Raw genomic sequence first — 22573 nt, forward strand, 5'->3', positions numbered from 1 at the left:
TAGAGAAAGACGATTATCATAGGTTTCCCTTATTTGTGGAAGATAAGGAATAGCATGGAGGACATTAGGAGAAGGAAGGGAAAAATGAAGGGGTGGGAATCAAAGGGTGAAATGAACCATGAGAGACTATGGACACTGAGAAATAAAGTGAGGGTTTTAGAAGGGAGTATGGCAGGGGTTGGCTTAGCCGTGGAAGGGTATTACGGAAGCTACATCTTTCATGGTGCCCTGGGTGTTATATGCAAAGAATGAGTCTTGGAACACTACATCAAAAATTAATAATGTGCTGTATGGTGACTAAAATAACATAACAATAAAAAATAAAAAGTAAGTGCCTGGCCCTCAGTCATAGAGTGTCTTTAGCTTTGTTGTCCCTGTCACCTCCTCAACCCAGCACACATGAGCCTTCCACAGGATTTCTGGCACAGACCGGATGTGGGTTCTCACATTGTGTCTATTTCTTATATCATGTCTCTTGCACAGTAATACATTGCCGTGTCCTCAGAGTTCAGGCTGCTGATCTGTAGATAGGCTGTGCTGACAAAGGTGTCCATGGAGAAAACAAATAGACTGGAAAATCCCTGGGCATATGTTGGATTCCCAGTGTTAGTGTTGATCCATCCCATGGACTGGAGGCTCTTTCCCGATGCCTGTCGCACCCAGTTCATTGCATAGCTGGTGAAGGTGTACCCAGATGCCTTGCAGGAGATCTTCACGTATTCCCCCAGTTTCCTCACCTCAGCCTCAGACTGTACCAGCTGCACCTGGGAGTGGACACCGATGGAGAAGGAAGAGGAAGGGATGAAGTCATGCTGACTGGCCCTGGTCCCCTCCTCTGCCAAAGGACTGGGGGAATCCATTACTTGTAGCCAACACCACCAGGAAGAGGATTCTCCAGCTCCAGTCCATGGTGAGGTGCTGTGCTCTCACGGTTTCTACAAAGGGTTGTGTGCAGCTGTTGGGTGATGTTATCAGGGCCCAAACATGTGTATATTTAAGTGAGTACACCTTGGTTCATTTGCATATTCACAAAGCAGAATATTTCATATCAGGAAATGGCTCATTCTGAGAGAAGACACATCAGAGGGGAAACACATTCCTGGGATGCTGAGGTCCACATCTGAACATCTCTTCGAGGATATGCACCCTTGCCATATCCCGGACTCTCTGTTACCACGGCTCTTTCCACTGAGAATGAGCCCGAGTACACAGCTGTGGAGGCTACTGAGTAAGGCAATTTCTTAGGAGCAGAAGCGAGTGCTGATCTGGGACCAGGGGACCAGGGACGGCAATCCTGATGTGTCAGTCCCTGTGAACCAGTGTCTGTGATGCCCTGTGCACCTCCCTTCTCAGGTGGAGAAGTGGGGTCTGGGTAGAAAAACACCTGAACCTGAGTCAGGTCACGTGGATGATGTGTCTGATAGACCCAAATGCACATATTTAATGAAATGCTGGTAAACCTAACATAACTGTGTGTATAAAGATTACATATTCTAACAGATTCTCTTCTAATCAGGTAATGTGTTCAAATGTAAACATCAAGAAGTCATCCCCCTATTTAAGATAAAAGTCATGATCATCAAACTAAAAATGATTTAGTTAACGAAAGATGTCTCATTTAATGGTAAGTGACTAAACCATTTCCTTGGAAGCCATGAACAAGGTTCCATGATACCCTGTATCATTATTTTCATGGATAAAGATGTGGTATATATATATATATATGTGGTATATATATATATACAATGGAATTTACTTCTCCATAAAAAATTTACAAAGACATTGATGGAACTAGAAGGCATTATTTTAGAGTGAAATAAGTTGGCCAGGGAGAGACATTTATCATATAATTTCATTCATATGCTGAATTTAAGAAACAAAATACGGTCATGGGTGAAGGGAGGTAAAAATAAAATAAGAAGAAATCAAAGAGTGAGACAAACCATGAGAGACTCTTAAGTCTAGGAAACAAACTGAGGGTTGCTAGACGTGAGCGGCTGGTGTCTGGGTTAAGTGGGTGATGGACATGAAGCATGATGTGTGATGTAATGAGCTCTAGGTGTTATATGCAACCGACGAATAACTGAACTTTACTCCAAAACTAATGATATACTATATGTGAATTAAGTGCATTTAAATTAAATTGAAAAAACCCTTTTCATTTGGAGAAGCAAAGTAACAAGTAGTAAATATGTAACAAAAAATCAAAGCATGGAAGTCTGTAGTTTGCCCATAAGCTGAACAACTGGAAGTCATCTGCTCTTCTCAGACCCATAAGAGATGTTGTGATAGGATATCTTTGTCTGATCACGTGACTGTGAAAAATACCACTGCCTGGTTAGCGTATAAACTGTATAAATGAATTCCATCAGAGTTATGAAAGATTGAATTTCAAGATCAAGTTATCCAGCACATCCAGGCCACCTCCCTCAGCCTGTGCTGGGAGGGGGTTAGTCCCACTGATCTCCAAAATGATGTGGACAGTAGGTCCAGGCTTCTCCTTAGAGGCTCATATTGCTCTCAGGGCCTTGACGGGAGCTCTGGGGTTATGCTGAGATGGTCAACCCAGAAACACCCCCTCATCAAATATTTCCACATCCTTTCTGATTTCTCTGGAAGAAGATCTCTCCTTCCTTCCAGTAGGAACAGGCTGAGAATTTTCCAAAAATTTCAGTTCTGCTTCATACTGATTAATGATTATGTCTTCATATCATTTGTTCTTACAACACTTTTCCATGAGAATTCAAGAGAAACCTTCTGATGCTTTATGCCTTTGGTCAGAAATTCCCTCAGCCTCTTACCAGGTTGCCCTCTCCCAAGTTCTTCCTTTCTGATCTCAATGCAAGCAAGCTCTCTATCAGCCTACAGCATAGGTCACCTCCTCTCCATTTCACAAAGGCACATTTCTTTTTTTTTTTTTTTTTAAAGATTTTTATTTATTTATTTGACAGATAGAGATCACAAGTAGGGAGAGAGGCAGGCAGAGAGAGAGGAGGAAGCAGGCTCCCTGCCAAGCAGAGAGCCCGATGCGGGGCTCGATCCCAGGACCCTGGGATCATGACCTGAGCGAAAGGCAGAGGCTTTAACCCACTGAGCCACCCAGGCGCCCCACAAAGGCACATTTCTTACCTTGTCCGTGACAACATCGAGTGACCCATAATGTTTATGTCTTACCACATATAGTCCTTAAGCATTTAGATACTCTCTAGGATGATTAGGGCTTTCATTGTAGGTCCCTTCTTTCCTTCTGGTGTCTCCCATGAGTCACCCTTTAAGACCCCTTCCTGACAATTCCTGACAATGTAGAGTTCTTCTGCACACATCACAGAAGCCTGCTAGCCCTTACCCATTACTCAGATTCAAACGGCTTCCATGATTTAGGTCCGTGTTACAGCAGCTCCACACTTCTCAGGATGGTATAACAGAGAGCACAAACCAGGTAGTTTAGAAATAAATTTCTCACATTCCTGGAGCCTTCCAAGTGCATGATCAAGGTATTGCCATATTCGCTGTGTAGTGAGTGCCTCCATCTGGATCATTGGGCATGTCTTTAAACTGTGTCTTTATATGGTAAATGGACAGTTTTGAGGATCTTGTGGGATCATAACAGCTCTGATTCCATTCATAACCTAACATTCTCCCAGAACCCTTACTCCTTTACCATCTCATTGGACATTACATTAGAATACTTGAATTTCAGGGGATGCATATATTCAGATCATAGTTCAGGGAAAACTGTGACCCAAATATTGAGTTTACAAATGTGCATATGTAGGGAATCTCAATTTACCAGGGCAAAATCCACCCACAGATATATCCACAGGACCCACAGGAAAGTAGAGAAATATCTACAGGACCCACAAGAAAATAGGAAAATTGAAAGGTAGATGGTAAATTGATGAAGGTTCCGTATGGAAATGTCTGAGTTGAAGCTCTTGTAGAATTGTGACAACCTTAGGTGTGTCCTACAAGTTTGTGTTTTAGGTCCAGAAGCCCCACCTCATCCCCCCAGGAATGAAAGGACAAACATTTGCTGTGCTTCCAAGGTGGGGAAAGATCCTCATAAGAAACTTGCCAGATAATTCAAGAACTGGGGGCAGGTAAATGCCAACATCCAGTTCATTCTATATTTTGTATGGTGTAAGGGAAGCACCCCCTCCTCTCTCCTCTTCTTAGGTCTTCCTGTGTCACTTCAGTGAGGTGTAACCTGAGATTCTCTTGTGAGGACGACATCAATGGTCTCAGGCCAGGGAGAGAAGGACCAAGCATAAACTACAAACACCTGTCGATACCTACACCTTATCTCCCTATGATAGGGATCTTCTATAATAATAACAAGAAAAAGCAAAGAGAGCTAGAAAACCAGAAGTTATTTTTTGAATTCTATATGGAATCCAGATCAAAATGAGACAAAAGCACTGACATGAGAGGAAATGTCAGTGTTGTCTCATTACTGGTTGATTCATTATTTTTCTTCAGAGTCATATTTTGGGCCAGACTCTCCCAGTTAGCCCCACTTTAGGGTTCGGTCATCACGGTAGACATTCGTTATTGAGCCTCACTCTACAACTGGCACCTGGTGGGGATCAGGAAAGAATGACAGAACTCTAGCCATATAGGGCTAAGGATCAAGGACAGGTTGAGGCAGAAGTTACAATAGCACAGAGTGAGGACATGGTGACTTCCTGTGGGATAATTGAAGGACAGCACTGGATGGGAAAGGATCCAGTCTCTACCAACCAGATCTGATGATTCATGTGGGTTTCCTGTGTGGAAGCCAGGAAACACGATTCAGACACATCCCCCAAGGCTGCTCTCATAGACTCCAGGACAGGACCCAGCAGTACTGCGATAGGTTTTTGTCTCTGGTTGTCATCCTGCAGGTCAACCTGCCTGTTGCATTTGGGGAAATCAGAGAGCGTATCCCATCAGTTGGACTGCCTTACCACCCAAGAGATAGAGCGATACCTCTGGAGGGACAGTTCCTGACCACCAGTGTCCACCCACTTGGATAATGAGCCATAGGATAAACTGTAGCTAGGAGGACAAGGACCCAGATTGGGTAGATGTCCTGGGGGTATTTTCATAAACATGAGGAGGCAGTGTGTGCCCGCTGAGGTCAGAGAACAGGAACAAAGCTCTCAGAAAGCCTGGGCTGCGCAGGTGCTTCTCAAGGATGATGAGAATTCCTGCAGGTCCTTTTAGGAGAAAGAAAAACAGGATATGGATGAGGTTGATGAAGGAAAGTTCCCTAGGGACTGGTGAGATCTCATCTACAATTAGAAAATATTATCTTGTTCTGGTTGGCTGCATGGAGAATATGAGAAATTAGAGATTGAAGAAATAACCATTTATATCCCTGAGTAAATCTAGAGAGGCTAGTGGGGAAACCACCTATCTCAATAGAAAGCCCCTCCCCCCCAACTGCCCCTGCTCCTGGGTCTGATTTTTGTCTGTGGTTCTTGAGTGCACCCTGCTGATGTAAGCACCCCCTGGTGTCCTGAGGACCTCAAGAGCACTGAATTATCTGATCCTTCTGTCCTAAGCACTCTCTGGTGCCCTGAGAGCCCCCTGGTGTTCTGAGTGACTCCTGGTGACTTGAGCACCTGTTAGGGACCTGAGCTCCCTCTGGTGACCAGAGGGCCTCCTGGGACCTCAAGCACCCCGGCAGCCCAGCTACTCTTGTGTCCCTGCAGAAACGTTTGTGTCTGGGCTCATCCCAAGAGTGTACACAAGGGTACACACATTACAGTAACAAAGAGTGGTGTCCTCAGCTCTCAGGCTTTTCATATGCAGAATCAGCATGCTCTTGCCATTGTCTCAGGAGATGGTGAATTGGCCCTCCACAGTGTCTTCATGGTGTATGTAACTACCACCATTCATAATTGCTGACACCCACTGCAGCTCCTTCCCTAGAGCCTGGCAGAGCCAACTCATGCTGTAGCCACCGAACGTGAACCCAGAGGCTTCACAGGAGTTTCTCAGTGACCCCCCAGGCTTCACCAGGTCTCCCCCGGCTCCACCAGCTATACCTCTCAATGGACACCTGCAGACACAAGACATCCTGGTCAGGAAACTGTCCTTCACTAGCTGCTTTTCTTACTCATATCCACTTTCTTATTCAATGTCTCTTGTTCTCTGTAAATTACCTTTGAAAAGAGTAACAAGGAAAACCAAGCCAAGAATAAACTGCATCATGAGCTGTCTGTGTTCTGTCCTGAACTCTGAATGGAAAACCTGGGAATCCCAAGACTGGGGCTCCCATCCCAGCTGCAGGATTGGGGCTGGGCTGGTTTAATCAGCAGAAGGTGAAGCCTATTTGCATGACTCTTGACTATATAGCCTGCATGGTATCTATACTGATAGAGAGGACAGTAACCAAAGCCCATATGAAGGCCTTTGATTTGGTGGTACTGACAGGATTTGGGAAAAGATGAAGTATGATTTTCAGAGTAACTGCTTGATTTCCATTTACCAGTTTGATTTCACATAGTCACACATATCGGGGGTGTAGATATCATGTTTCCCCTTAAAGTAACATAATCCTACACCCAGAATTGTGGAGGGTTTGTGAAGTGTCCAAGAACACTCAGGTGAGAGTGAGCCCTGGGATTTGGACCTGTGCTCCTCCCACAGGACCTAGTACCCACCCTGAGTTCCCTGCAGTACAGAGAGCACAGGCTCTTGGGGAATGTGGGATCCGGCCTACAGTGAGGACAAGAAGACTTTGTCCTAGAATTTATCTGAGATACAGAATCAGGGTGCATGTGGGTGTTCTTCCTAGTCTGTATGGTTTCACTGTCTTCATCCCAAGTCATCTCTGGGAGTATTTGTAATAGTTTTGATGACTGTGTTTGACACAGGATGAACTGCACACAGGTAGAACGTGCAATATGAGAAACACAGGTGTCAGAATCAACAGTATCCAGAACAAGAAAATCCATTTTCCACAAAATTTCCTGTTTTGGCAATTCTTCCTTACTCATTACTTCTTCCCTCTGTCCCCACATTACTATTGATCTTCATGTTACCTTACAGTAGCTTTAATTTTCTAGAATATATAATTTTGTAATTGTATGAAATTTACCTTTATTTCTAGGGCTTCTATTGCTGAGCCAAATACTTGACAATACCCCCATATTTATTAAGTTTTTTATGATGGGCAGCTTTCCAAAGATGACATAGAGCACAATATGTCCACTTTAAGCTGATTATTGAGTTTGGAATATTCCCATGTTTCTCTATTTTATTTTCACTTATGTATTTATTTATTTATCTATTTATTTTAGTTACCATACAGTACATCATTAGTTTTCATGTAGTGTTTCTGTATTTTGATAAACTCACTACTCAGATTGGAGTTGCAAGAGCTAAAGAAATAAGTAGAACAAACTTCAGATCAACAAATTTCGTGTCAATATACCTTCTAATTGTGTTCATGAGACCAACAATAAACTTAAACTGTAGGGAATAGCAAGTACTCACAGGGGCTAAGAACCAGCATCTTGGCATATTGTGAATGCAGATCCCTGATGACCAATAAACTATCACGAGGTTTAGATAGAATACTTAATGGATATCTTGACATCATGTGTGCTAAAGATATTATAGTGTGAGGTTCTCCAGGACCATATCACTAAATCAATCCTGTCCTCGTGCATTCCTATCATGTAGGATGGGGACAAATTATGAAAAACCTCCTCACAGCCCGGTGGTCCTGGCAGGATGGGAGGAAGATGACCCAGAGTAGGAATGCATGGAGATCCAAGGATCCTCTGTCCACAGCAGAAATAAAGAATTTATGTGCAGAGAACACCCTCAGAAGCAGGGTCTTGGTGTCACAGGTGGAGCCCCACAGGATCTGGAAGGGGATCAGACATCACTGTCTCCGTTCTTTTGAGGACCACACACACTTTTCACATGGAATGAAAGCCTTAGTCTTCAGGGAAAAGTAGGGAAACAGGAAGATGAGGACACCCAGGGACCACTGGAGGTGTGGGAGGAGACAACTGGGAAGAACAGAATGACTGTGTACCCAGAGACAGGCAAGAATACATGGACTTGGGGGTGGTGCAAGATGGCGTGGAAGTAGGAGGAGGTGCTGTTTCAACCTGTACCCCAAAGTGAGCTGATTACCTACCAAAGAACTCTGATCACCCATGAAATCAGCCTGAGAGCACAATTATACACGTCTGGATCTCTACAGGGGCAGAAGTTTCCAGTGGGCAGGTAAAGCAGAGTGGGATTGTCAGACCTATATTAGCAGATAAACAAAAGGGGGAGGGAGCCACCAGAGGCGACTGATTGGAAAAGTGTTATCCCAATACAAGAGTGCCCTGTGACTGGGAAACAGCATTAACTTGAAGTCTGGTTGAAAGTACTCAAAAAGAGCAAAAGATAACTGGGGGAAATTGTGGGAATCAGGGCAGTTAGGGACAACCTCCCCTGGTGCTGAGCCAGAGAGAGTGTGGCGGAGAAACCAGGTCTTGGTCCCCACATCATGCCCAAGAACGCGTTGGGTCCAGCTCCTGGGACAAGCAGCCTGACTTGAGCGGCTAGGAGCCTCGCCAGATGGCAGATGGCTATCAGACCCCGAGAGACGCGCGCCCATACCCTCCCCTGGGAGAGGTGTGCACCAGCCCGGGGCTCTTAGACCCATGCAGTGCTATCAAAGCTGGAGATACGTGCGCCCAACACACTCGCCTGGAAGAGGTATGTGCCACCCGGCGCTCCCTCCCAGGCCAGCAGGGAAACCCCAGTGTGCGATCCCTGCTTGGAACCTCTCTGGCGGTCTGGTGCTGCCCAGACAGCCGCTGCTGTCGTGGTTTTGGGTACAAGGAGGAGATCCTGCATCCCCAGGAACCGTGACTTGGAACCGACTCTGCAGCAGCTCTTGCAGAACATTCTGAGGCTTCTCTCTGAGAGGGAGGTCGGGTGCAGTTTGCTTTCCTCTAAAGCTCCAAAAACCATCAAAAGCTGTCAAGGCGACAGATTAAAAACAACAACAACAAAAAAACCGGAACAAAACAAACAAACAAACAAACAAACAAAAAACAACAAATGACTCCCAAACAAACAAATATAAAAACCTCCAGAGAACAAAAGCCTGAAAAACCAGTTTCCTCAGAGCCCACCCCCTTGAGGGAGGTGGGAGGACTTAATTCAGGGAAAATCATTGACTGAAAATCCATGTGGTAAGTCTCTCCCCCAGAAAACCAACCAGGAAGGGGAAAAAAAAAAAAGATGACAAGAGAACAACCACCACTATTTCACACATACAACTTTTATTTTTAACTCGTTCTCATTATACTGGTTCATTTTTTTTTATATAGATAATTTTTTTAAAAAATTAATTTATTTATTTTTATTTGCTTATTTACAGCATAACAGTGTTCATTGTTTTGGCATCACACCCAGTGCTCCATGCAGTACGTGCCCTCCCTATTACCCACCACCTGGTTCCTCAACCTCCCACCCCACCCCACCCCCTCCCGCCACCCCTTCATAACCCTCTGGTTGTTTTTCAGAGTCCATAGTCTCTCATGGTTCATCTCCCCTTCCAGTTTCCCTCAACTCCCTCTCCTCTCCATCTCCCCATGTCCTCCATGTTCTTTGTTATGCTCCAGAAATAAGTGAGACCATATGATACTTGACTCTCTCTGCTTGACTTATTTCGCTCAGCATAATTTCTTCCAGTCCTGTCCATGTTGCTACAAAAGTTGGGTATTCGTCCTTTCTGATGGAGGCATAATACTCCATTGTGTATATGGACCACATCTTCCTTATCCATTCATCCGTTGAAGGGCATCTTGGTTCTTTCCACAGTTTGGCGACCGTAGCCATTGCTGCAATAAACATTGGGGTACAAATGGCCCTTCTTTTCACTACATCTGTATCTTTGGGGTAAATACCCAGCAGTGCAATTGCAGGGTCATAGGGAAGCTCTATTTTTAATTTCTTCAGGAATCTCCACACTGTTCTCCAAAGTGGCTGCACTAACTTGCATTCCCACCAACAGTGGAAGAGGGTTCCCCTTTCTCCACATCCTCTCCAACACACGTTGTTTCCTATCTTGCTAATTTTGGCCATTCTAACTGGTGTTAGGTGGTATCTCAATGTTGTTTTAATTTGAATCTCCCTGATGGCTAGTGATGATGAACATTTTTTCATGTGTCTGATAGCCATTTGTATGTCTTCGTTGGAGAAGTGTCTGTTCATATCTTCTGCCCATTTTTTGATATGATTATCTGTTTTGTGTGTGTTGAGTTTGAGAAGTTCTTTGTAGATCCTGGATATCAACCTTTTGTCTGTACTGTCATTTGCAAATGTCTTCTCCCATTCCGTGGGTTGCCTTTTTGTTTTGTTGACTGTTTCCTTTGCTGTGCAGAAGCTTTTGATCTTGATGAAGTCCCAAAAGTTCATTTTTGCTTTTGTTTCCTTGGCCTTTGGAGACTTATCTTGAAAGAAGTTGCTGTGGCTGATATCGAAGAGGTTACTGCCTATGTTCTCCTCTAGGATTCTGATAGATTCCTGTCTCACGTTGAGGTCTTTTATCCATTTCGAGTTTATCTTTGTGAACGGTATAGATAATTTTTTAAACTATTTACCATCACAGTGAGATGTCCAGTACATCAAATTCCATAATAACCTTCTAACCTGAACTTTTTGATACATAAACCCATGTTTTTCTTTTACTATTCTATTTTTTAAAAATTTTTAATTTTTCTTTTAAATTTTAGTTTAATTTAATCTAGTTTAGTCTCTTTTTATTTTTATTTTCTAATATTCATATAGAGTTAAACTTCAAGGTAATCCCCTTTCCCTAATGAATGCTACCCCTCTGGGTAAACCAATTTTTAATCCCCTTTGTCTTAGGAAAGTTGAGTCCTTTAACAAAGATATCAAGATACATCCAGGAAGAATCAAAATAATCTTCCTTGCCCACTCTGAGATTTATAACCACTCTCCCATCTTTTCCTTCCGCCAGTGTTTCTGTGCATTTGTGTTTGTCCTGATAGTATATAAATCTTATACTTGGGGTTATTTTTGACGAGGTTCTTCCTTTTTTTGCATATATATATATGTATATATATATATTTTTTTCTCTCTCTCTCGTCATATAATTTTATGAGTCTTTTTGTTTGTCTGTTTTTGTTTGTGTACTTCATAAGTCTTACCTTGGGGCCCATTTGGGCTGAGCCTTCTCTTTTATCTTCCCTTATTTTCCTGTCTCTCTCTCTCAATCTCTCTGTTTTTCTTTTTCTTTTCTTTTTTCTCTCGATTGGGTGGGGAATCCTGATTGCTCAGAAGCGTTCCGGGGTGCACCTTGACTGCACCACAGTCGATACATCCAGCTACATCCATTCAGTCATCGCTCACCAAAATGACAAGGAGGAATGCCCAACAGAAGAAAAATAGAGGATGGTCCTTCTACAACAGAGCTAATGGCTAACCACATAGACAATATGTCGGAAAAGGAATTCAGGCTAACAATTATCCAGGCAACATCTAGGTTGGAGAAAGCCATGGATGACCAAACGGAATTGATTAGGGCAGAACTGAAAGCCACCAGGGATGATGTTCACAATGTAGGGCGGAACTGAAAGCCAAAGGGATGATGTTCAAAATGCTCTCAATGAGTTCCAATCTAATCTAAGTTCCCTAAAAGCTAGGGTAACTGAGACAGAAGATGGAATCAGTGATCTGGAGGACAAACAGATAGAGAGAAAGGATCAGGAGGAAGCCTGGAACAAACAGCTCAGAAGCCACAAAAACAGAGTCAGGGAAATAAATGATGCCATGAATCATTCCAACATCAGAAATATTGGAATCCCTGAAGGGGAGGAAAAAGAAAGATGTCTAGAAGATACAGTGGAACAAGTTGTTTATGAAAAATTTCCCACTCTCACGAATGGAAACAATGTTCATGTACTAGAGGCAGAGCGGTTTTCCCCCAAGATTTTAGATTCTTGAAAATCCTCATGACACCTGATAGTTAGAATGAAGAATTACAATTCTAGAGAGATCCTCTTAAAAGAAGCTAAGACAAAGAGGTTCCTTACATGCAGGTGAAAGCCCATCAGAATAACGTCAGACCTGTCCACAGAGACCTGGCAAGCTAGAAAGTGTTGGAATGATATATTCAGGGTACTAAATGAGAAAAACATGCAGCTAAGTATACAATATCCAGCAAGACTGACATTCAGAGTGGATGGAGAGATAAAGAGTTTCCAAGACTGTCATGGCTTAAAAGACTATGTATCCACCAAGCCGACACTGCAAGAAATATTAAGGGGGGTTATAGAACAGAGAAAAAATCCTAAAAATATCATCAAATAGAAATATAGAAAACCTACAGAAAGAAAGACTTCAAAGGTATAATGATGTCAGTCAAAACGTATCTATCAATAATCACTCTTAACATGAATGGCCTAAATGCGCCCATAAAACGACACAGGGTTGCAGATTGGATAAAACGACAGGACCCATCCATATGTTGTCTACAAGAGACCCATTTTGAACCTAAGATACACCCAGACTAAAAGTGAAGGGATGGAGAAGCATCTTTCATGCCAATGGGCCTCAACAGAAGGCTGGGATAGCGAGTCTCATATCAAATAAATTAGATTTTAAATTAAAGACTATAGTCAGAGATACAGAAGGACACTATATAATTCTTAAAGGGACTATCCACCAAGAAGATCTAACAATTGTAAATATCTACACGCCGAATACGGGAGCAGCCAATTACAAAAGAAAACTATTAATCAAGATAAAGAGTCATATTGATATGAATACATTAATAGTAGAAATCTTAACATTCCTTTCTCAGTAATAGATAATCCAAGCAGAAAATCAATTAAGAAACAAAAACATTGAATGAAACATTGGACCAGATGGACGTCATAGATATATACAGAACATTCCACCCTAAAACAACAGAATACACATTCTTCTCAAGTGCACATGGAGCCTTCTCCAGAATAGACCACATACTTGCTCACAAAGCAGGACTCAACCGATACAAAAAGACTGATATTATTCCCTGCATATTCTCAAATCACAATGCTTTGAAACTGGAGCTCAATCACAAGGAAAAGTTTAGAAGGAACTCAAACACCAGGAAGCTAAAGACCACCTTGCTTAAGAATGCTTGGATCAACCAGGAGATCAAAGAAGAACTTCAACAGTTCATGGAAACCAATGAGAATGAAGACAATTCGGTCCAAACCTATGGGATACAGCAAAGGCGGTCCCAAGGGGGAATTACATTGCCATCCAAGACTCCCTCAAAAAAATTGAAAAATCCAGAATACACTAGCTGTTTCTACATCTCAAAGAACTGGAGAATCAATAGCAAATCAAACCAACTCCACACGCAAGAAGGGAAATAATCGAGATTAGAGCAGAGATCAATGAGGTAGAAACCAGAGATACAGTAGAATGTATCAATGAAACTAGAAGCTTATTGAAAGAATCAATAAGATGGATAAAACATTGGCCACACTAATCCAAAAGAAAAGAGAGAAAGCCCAAATTAATAAAATTATGAATGAAAAGGGAGAGATCACAACTAAAACCAAGGAAATAGAAACAATCATCAGAAATTATCATCAACAGTTATATGATAATAAGCTAAGCAACCTAGATGAAATGGATGTGTTCTGGGAAAACTATAAACTCCCAAAATTGAACCAGGAAGATTTTGATAACCTGAATAGACCGATATCTAGTAATGAGATTGAAGCAGTGATCAAACCCCCCCCCCCCCAAAAAAAGAAGAGCAGGACCTGACGGATTCCCTGGGGAATTCTACCAAACTTCCAAAGAAATAACACCAATTCTCCTGAAGCTGTTCCAAAAAACTGAAGCAGAAGGAAAACTTCCAGACTCTTTATGAAGCCAACATTACCCTGATCCCCAAACCAGGCAAAGACCCTACCAAAAAGGAGAATTTCAGACCAATATCACTGATGAATATGGATGCTAAGAATCTCAACAAGATCCTAGCAAACAGCATCCAGCAGTACATTAAAAAGATTATCCACCATGACCAGGTGGGATTCATCCCTGGGTTACAAGTATGGTTCAACATTCGCAAATCAGGGGCACCTGGGTGGCTCAGTGTGTTAAGCCTCTGCCTTCAGCTCAGGTCATGATCTCAGAATCCTGGGATAGAGCCCCGCATCGGGGGTCTCTGCTCAGCAGGGAGCCTCCTTCCTTCTCTCTCTGCCTGCCTCTCTGCCTACTTGTGATCTCTGTCTGTCAAATAAATAAATAAAATCTTTAAAAAAAAACATTCGCAAATCAATCAATGTGATAGAACACATCAATAAGAGAAGAGAGAAGAACCACATGGTCCTTCAATTGATGCAGAAAAAGCACTTGACAAAATCCAGCATCCATTTCTGATTAAAATGCTTCAAAGTATAGGGATAGAGGGAACATTTCTGAACTTCATAAATCTATGAAAGACCCACAGCAAATATCATCCTCAATGGGAAAAAGCTTGCAGCCTTCCCATTGAGGTCAGGCACACGACAAGGATGCCCATTCTCACCGCTCTTGTTCAACATAGCATCAGAAGACCTAGCAAAAGCAATCAGACAACAAAGAGAAGTAAAAGGTATCCAAATTGGCAAGGAAGAAGTCAAACTCTCTCTTTTTGCAGATGATATGACTCTTTATATGGAAAACCCCAAAGACTCCACCCCCAAACTACTAGAACTCATACAGCAATATGAGCTTTCTTTGCAAATTGATATTAGGTTTCATTCCAATTTGCTACTTTTCTGCTGTGGGACAATTTACACAATCTATTCCAACATCAATTTTTTTTGTTTACTTATGAGGAATAAAAATACATATTCTACTGGGTTACTAGTGAGATTAAAATGAAATACCCATTCCATAAAAAATAAATTAAATATTAAAAACAATCCTAAAATTTGTATGGAATAAGAAGAAACCCCGAATGGTGAAGGAAATGTTGAAAAACAAATACAGAACTGGCAGCATCACATTACCTGATTTCAAGCATTACTACAAAGCTGTGATCACCAAGACAGCATGGTACTGTAATAAAAACAGACACATAGACCAGTGGAACAGAGTGGAGAGCCCAGATATGGACCCTCAACTCTATGGTCAAATAATCTTCGACAAAACAGGAAAAAAATATACAATGGAATAGAGACAGTCTCTTCAATAAATGGTGCTGTGAATATGGGACAGCTATGTGTAGAAGAAGGATACGCGACCATTCTCTTCCACCATACAGAAAGATAAACTCCAAATGGATAAAAGACCTCAACATGAGACATGAATCCATCAGAATCCTAGAGGAGAACATTGGCAGTATCCTCTTCCATATCAACCACAGCAAATTCTTTCATGATATGTCTCCAAAGCCAAAGGAAACAAAAGCAAAAATGAACTTTTGGTGGGCCACCTGGGTGGCTCAGTGGGGTAAAGCCTCTGCCTTCGGCTTGGGTCATGATCCCAGGGTCCTGGGATCGAGACGCACATTGGGCTCTCTGCTCCATGGGGAGCCTGCTTCCTCCTCTCTCTCTGGCTGCCTCTCTTCCTAGTTGTGATTTCTCTATGTCAAATGAATATAATATTTTAAAAAATGAACTTTTGGTACTTCATCAAGCTCAAAATCTTCTGCACAGCAAAGGAAACAGTCAACAAATCAAAGAGGCAACACATGGAATGGGAGCAGATATTTGTAAATGACAGTACAGACAAAAAGTTGATATCAAGGATTTATAAAGAACTCCTCAAACTCAACACACACAAAACAGATAATCATATAAAAAAATGGGCAGAAGATATGAACAGACACTTCTCCAATGAAGACATACAAATGGCTATCAGATATGTGAAAAAATGCTCATCATCACTAGCTATCAGGGAGATTCAAATTAAAACCCCATTGAGATATCACCTGACACCAGTTAGAATGGCCAAAATTAGCAAGACAGCAAACAACGTGTGTTGGAGAGGATGAGGAGAAAGGGGAACCCTCTTACACTGTTGGTGGGAATGCAAGTTAGTGCAGCCACTTTGGAGAACAGTGTGGAGACTCCTGAAGAAATGAGGAATAGAGCTTCCCTATGACCCTGCAATTGCACTGCTGGGTATTTACCCCAAAGATACAGATGTAGTGAAAAGAAGAGCCATCTGTACCCCAATGTTTATTGCAGCAATTGCCACGGTCACCAAACTGTGGGAAGAACCAAGATGCCCTTCAACGGACGAATGGATAAGGAAGATGTGGTCCATATACACGATGGAGTATTATGTCTCCATCAGAAAGGATGAATACCCAACTTTTGTAGCAACATTGACGGGACTGGAAGAGATTATGCTGATTGAAATAAGTCAAGCAGAGAGAGTCAAGTATCGTATGGTTTCACTTATTTGTGGAGCACAACAAAGAACATGGAGTACATGGGGAGATGGAGAGGAGAAGGGAGTTAAGGGAAACTGGAAGGGGAGATGAACCATGAGAGACTATGGACTTTGAAAAACAACCTGACGGGTTTGAAGGGGCGGGTGGTGGGAGGTTGGGGAACCAGGTGTTGGGTAATAGGGAGAGCACGTATTGCATGGAGCACTGGGTGAGGTGCAAAAACAATGAATATTGTTACGCTGAAAAGCAATATAAAAAAGTGAAAAAAAAAGAACACATGGACTTGGACCACTGGTGGAGAAGGGGCAATGACACATGAGGTCCTCACCTGACCCAGGTTCGTGGGAGCACCTGAGTCTAAGGCGACGTCATCAAGTCAGAGTCCTAGTAGTCTGAAGCCTTCCACCACATTAACGACTGTCACCTGATTAGTGAAGAGGAGTGTACTGGAGAGTGGAAGTAGATTCTATTTGGGTGAGCTCAGGGATATCACAGTGCTGATCACGGACAGAAACAGGGGATCTCTTGAGGAATCTGAACTCTTGTGTGGCTACAGCAGTGACACATTTCACTGCTGCTACCCAGACAGCACGTTTCCCAGTGGAGCCAGGAAGAGAGTCACACACTCCACAGCGTAGGCCTCACAAAGAGAGGGTGTGATCATCTACACTAAGCATGAAACATTACGATGTAATCCCAAGTGCCCTGTGCATAGTAGACATTCATGAAACCCCACCATAATTCCAGGGGCTCCGTACCATTGGTGAACCTCTCTGTTCCACCAACCCTCTATTCTCTTGTGGTTCAAGTCCTGGGTGTGCAAGTTTGGGGACAGCAGCTCCATGTACAAATCATGTGGAAATTTGTCAAAGCTGGGTCACTCCACTGTATTTGGTAATTGGAGCTGCTCCACTCATCTTGAGTGGATTTAAATTCCCTGAAACTCTTTCCCTACCAGGTATGTTCACGTGTAAAGGACATAATACGATGGCAGAGCTGTCAGATTTTGTCATGGCTCCAATCAGTGTCACCACCCTGGGAACTTCCTGGGAGAACCCTCACCTCTCATTGACACATTTACACAAGTAACACCTTCTCTGGTCTTGAAATGACACTTCACACCTGTGTGACAGGGTCAGGTTACCCGCTTTAACCTGTGTCCTCATAACTGCTCTCAGTGATTTTGATCAGTGCTGTGAAGGCGCTTCTCTCGTTGTCTTCATGAACAGAGCTGTGGATGCAGGATATTGTTCCCTGGCTCCCCTGTAGGTTTTTAATGTGAATTAAATAATAAACACATTACCTGTCTGATAGAGCAATTTAAGAGTGTGAGAAGTTAGCAGATTCAGTTATGAGGACACATCTGGACCCTGTGTTAGGACCTGGAAGAGTGGACTGACCAGCTCGGCGACTGTATACGGGAAGCGACATCGAGATCATCCAGGTCCAACGGTGTCTCAAACTCACAATTTGTTCTCTGGGTCCTTAATCTGCTCAGACAGAGGGGAGTGTCCACCTTGGCTCCAGTGTGTGTGTGGACTTCGATAGAGAGTAGCTGACATCACTGCTCAGAGGGAAGGAAACAAACAGGAGTGTTTATATTTATGTGGGTGCAGGTGGGTTGGTATGGGGTTCTCATCCCCAGGAACAAAACAGTGGGCATGTGGGGGTAACAGGTGTTTGTGATGCGGACATTGTCAATGACACTCTAGCTGGATACTAGGGCGTGTTTCCTGGTTAGTTCAGAGACCCATTAAGCAAAGTATTGCATCAAAGTTTGAGGGGAGAACACAGGCAGTAACCTCTTAGATCCTCAACTGCAAGAACTTCTTGCAAGATGTGTCTCTAAAAGCAAGGAAAACAGAAAGTGAAAAGAATTTTGGGACTTCACCAAGATAAAAATTTTCCGCAATGCAAAGGAAGCAGTCAACAAACTAAAAGGCAACCTACGGAATGGGAGAAGATATTTGCAAATGACACTACAGACAAAGGTTTGATATCCAAGATCTCTAAAAAATTTACCAGACTGAACATCCTAAAAACAAATAATGCGGTCAAAAAATGTGGAGAAGGCATGAATAGACACATCTCCAGAGAGACATACAAATGACCAACACACACATAAAAAAATGCTCCACATCTATTGCCACCATGGAAATATAAATCAAAACCACAATAAGTCATTACCTTTCATGATTTAGAAAGAATAAAATTAACAAGACAGGGAACAACAAATGTTGGAGAGGATGTGGAGAAAGGGGAGCCCTCTTACGCTGTTGGTGGGAATGCAAGTTGATACAGCCACCTTGGAAAAGAGTGTCTATATTCCTCTAATGTTAAAAATAGAACTACCCTATGACTCAGCAATTTCTCTACTGGGTATTTACACCAAAGATACAGATGTAGTGAACAAACGGGTACATGCACCCCAATATTCATAGGAATAATGTCCACAATAGTGAAACTGTGGAAGGAGCTGAGATTTCCTTCTGCATATGAATGGATAAAGAAGATATGGTCCAAACATACGATGGAATATTACTGTGCCATCAGAATGGATGAATACTTACCATTTCATTGACTTGGATGGAACTGAAGGGTGTTATGTCAAGTAGAATAAGTTAAGCAGAGAAAGATAATTAGCCTATGGTTTCACTCTATGTGGAACATAAGGAATAGTGAGGAGGACCACAGGAAAGTCAATTACCTACAGTTTTACTTATTTGTGGAGCATAAGGAATAACATAGAGGACATTAGGAGATTAAAGGAAAACTGAATTGCCGTAAATTGGAGGGGGATATGAAGCATGAGCAATGGTTTACTCTGAGAAACAAACTGAGGGTTTTGGAGTGGAAGGGTGGAGGATTGGGAGAGCATGGTGGTGGATATCAAGGAGGACACATATGGCATGGAGCAGTGGGTGTGGTGTATAAACAGTGAATCTTGGAACACTGAAAAATAAAAAAAATCATGGAGGGAGACAAACCATGAGATACTCTGGATTCTGGGAAACAAACAAGGATTACAGAAGTAAGGGTGGTGGGGGATGAGGTAGCCAGGTGATGGGGATTAAAGAGGGCAGGTGATACGATGAGCACTTGGTGTTATACACAACTAATGAATCTTTGAACACTACATCAAAAACTGATGATGTACGATATGTTGCCTTGTGAACATTAAAAAGAATAAAGACTTCTTCTATTCTTTCATTTATTCTTCAAATGAAACAAGATGGGATTGGGAGGGAGACAAACCATAAATGACTCTTAATCTCACAAAACAAACTGGGGGTTGCTGGGGGAGGTGGGATTGGGAGAGGGGGAGGGGAGGCGAACCATAAGAGACTATGGACTCTGAAAAACAACCTGAGGGTTTTGAAGGGTCAGGGGTGGGAGGTTGGGGGAACAGGTGGTGGGTAATAGGGAGGGCACATTTTGCATGGAGCACTGGGTGTTGTGCAAAAACAATGAATACTGTTATGCTGAAAAAAATAAATAAAATGGGAAAAAAATTAAAAAAAAAGAATAAAGACTTTATTTTCACCTATTTAAAAAATTTCTTTTCAGTGTTCCAGAATTCATTGTTCATGCACCAAGGAAATGAGGGCATTGAATAACACACTGGACCAGATAGACTTCTTTGTGATTGATTTGGGCCCTTTCTCTTTCATTTGGTAAATTTAGGCAGAGGATTCTCAGGTGTATTGTGGTTTTTTCCCCCCAAAGTATCACGTGATATGATGAGCACAGCGTTTTATACTGAAGAGATGGAGGGTTGAATATTATATCAAAATCCAATGATGTACTATACCTTGGCTAATTGAACTAGAAAAAAAGTATGCAGACCTTGGTTTCTTTGATCTGTTCTGTGTTTCTTAGTTTCTATATAATCACTTTCTACTCTAATCTTGCTATTTCCTTCCTTCTGCTATATTTAGGATTCAGTTGCTCTTTCTGTAGGACCTTTAGATGTAATGTTTGGTTGTTTATTTGAGATTTTTCTTGCATCTTGAGGTGCTCCTGTATGGTGTGTATTTCTGTCTTAGGATCACCTTTGTTGCACAGAAATGACAGGATAGTGATAATGGTTTTCTAGTTTTTTCTTAAATTTAATTTTATTTTTTCAGTGGAGATTTTTTTCTCATTTTTAAAATTTATTTATTTATTTTCAGTGTAACAGTACTCATTGTTTTTACACCACACCCAGTGGAGATTTTATACTCGTGTGTGTGTGTGTGTGTGTGTGTGTGTGTGTGTGTGTGTGTCATCTTCTGGCCCCACTGGAGGTTCTTGTGATCCACAGTGAGCGCCACTGAAATTCTTATGAAGGTTTTGTTGACCTGCATCAGGATATTTGTAATTTTTTGGTATTTAAGACAAGAGGAAACTAATGTAACTGACTCTTTTTTCTTTTTTGCATGTTAGTCTATTTGTCTTCCTGTTACAACTAAGTTTCTAAGTCAGAGAGTGAATAGGAAAGCACAGAATAATGTTGAGGAGGCTCCCTTGGGGAAATTGCTCTATGGAGAGGAAACCCCAGACCCTGACAGGAAATATGCCATAGACTCCATCTGCACCTGCTCCTGGAATTAGATACAGAATTGGTGAGGAGTGTGCACCCTCTGCTGGTCTGTTATTCTTGTAGTTTGAGATTTGTGTCGGGGCTCACACTGATGTCCCCTCACTGTGTCTCTCGCACAGTAATACATGGCCGTGTCCTCGGCTCTCAGGCTGTTCATCTGCAGATACAGCGTGTTCTTGCCGTTGTCTCTGGAGATGGTGAATCGGCCCTTCACAGAGTCTGCGTAGTATGTGCTACTTCCATCATAGCTAATAACTGCGACCCACTGCAGCCCCTTCCCTGGAGCCTGGCGGACCCAGCTCATGGCATAGCTACTGAAGGTGAATCCAGAGGCTGTACAAGAGAGTCTCAGGGACCCCCCAGGCTTCACCAGGTCTCCCCCAGACTCCACCAGCTGCACGTCACACTGGACACCTGCAGACACAAGACATCCCAGTCAGGAATCTGTCATACACCCATGGTTTCTCTCAGTCATATCCACTCACATACTCAATGTGTCTTGTTCTCCAGAAATTACCTTTTAAAAGAGCAAGAAGGAAAACCCAGCCAAGCACAAACTCCATGGTGAGTTCTCCGTGTTCTGTCCTGATCACTGAACGAGGACACCTGGAAATCCCAGGGCTGGGACTCCTCTCTGGACTGGGCTGTTTTATTCAGTGGAGGGAAGACCCTATTTGCATGTCCTCTGAGTATATAGTTAGCTCCAGACGTAGGTTCAGTTCTTAACAAGTTACAAACAAAGACTGCATTGTTTGTGGATCACTTTGTTTAGATGGCACTTTGACAATGTGCAGTATTCTTTTTGTTGTTTATTTTAAAAATGCATTTATTGGGTGCCTGGGTGTCTCAGTGGGTTAAGCCTCTGCCTTTGGCTTAGGTCATGATCCTGGATTCCTGGAATCGAGCCCCCACAATGGGCTTTCTGTTGGGACGGGAGTTTCCTTCACCCCGCTCTCTCTGCCTGCCTCTCTGACTACTTGGGATCTCTGTCTGTCCAATAAATAAATAAAATCTTTAAAAATGCATTTATTGGTAGGAAACTTTGGAACAGGACACCAATAATATAAATTCCCATTCAGAGTTAAGAATTCTATCAGAGCCAAGTTTAAATATACCTTTAATATATGAATGAATAAACTTTGCAAAATTATGAAGACTATCAGTATCCAAGCTCTCTTATGCTTCCCATTGTGGTGTGTCTGTTTTTATGCCAGTACCATACCGTTTTGATGACAACAGCTTTGTAATCTAGCTTGAAATTGGAGTGTGGTGATGCCAGGTGGCTTAGTCGCCTGTTTGCTTGCTTTCTTTCTTTTCTTAAAAATTTTTATTTATTTTTTAAAATGTCCTTTCAGTGTTCAGAATTCATTGCTTCTGCACCACACCGAGTGGTCCATGCAATACGTGCCCTCCACAATAACCACCACCAGGTTCACCCAACCTCCCACCCTCTCCCCTCCAAAACCCTCAGTTAGTTCCTCCAAGTCCACAGTCTCTCATGGTTCATCTCCCCCTCCAATTTCTCCCAACTCCTTTCTCCTCTCCAGCTCCCCATGTACTCTGTATTCCTTCTT

At 42.5% G+C, this 22573-nt stretch overlaps 2 gene segments (V, D, J or C); both read right to left on the reverse strand.

Annotated features, from left to right (window-relative positions):
* LOC123943474 overlaps window positions 1–22573 on the reverse strand; it is a 1358446-nt gene that overhangs the window by 608434 nt on the left and 727439 nt on the right.
* Window positions 6626–21620, reverse strand: LOC123943490. The segment is given in 3 exon segments: window positions 6626–6651; window positions 21103–21413; window positions 21517–21620. Coding segments are annotated over 3 exon segments (369 nt in total).

This window comes from Meles meles, chromosome 6 (genome assembly GCF_922984935.1).
Source record: "Meles meles chromosome 6, mMelMel3.1 paternal haplotype, whole genome shotgun sequence".
NCBI classification, from domain to species: domain Eukaryota; kingdom Metazoa; phylum Chordata; class Mammalia; order Carnivora; family Mustelidae; genus Meles; species Meles meles.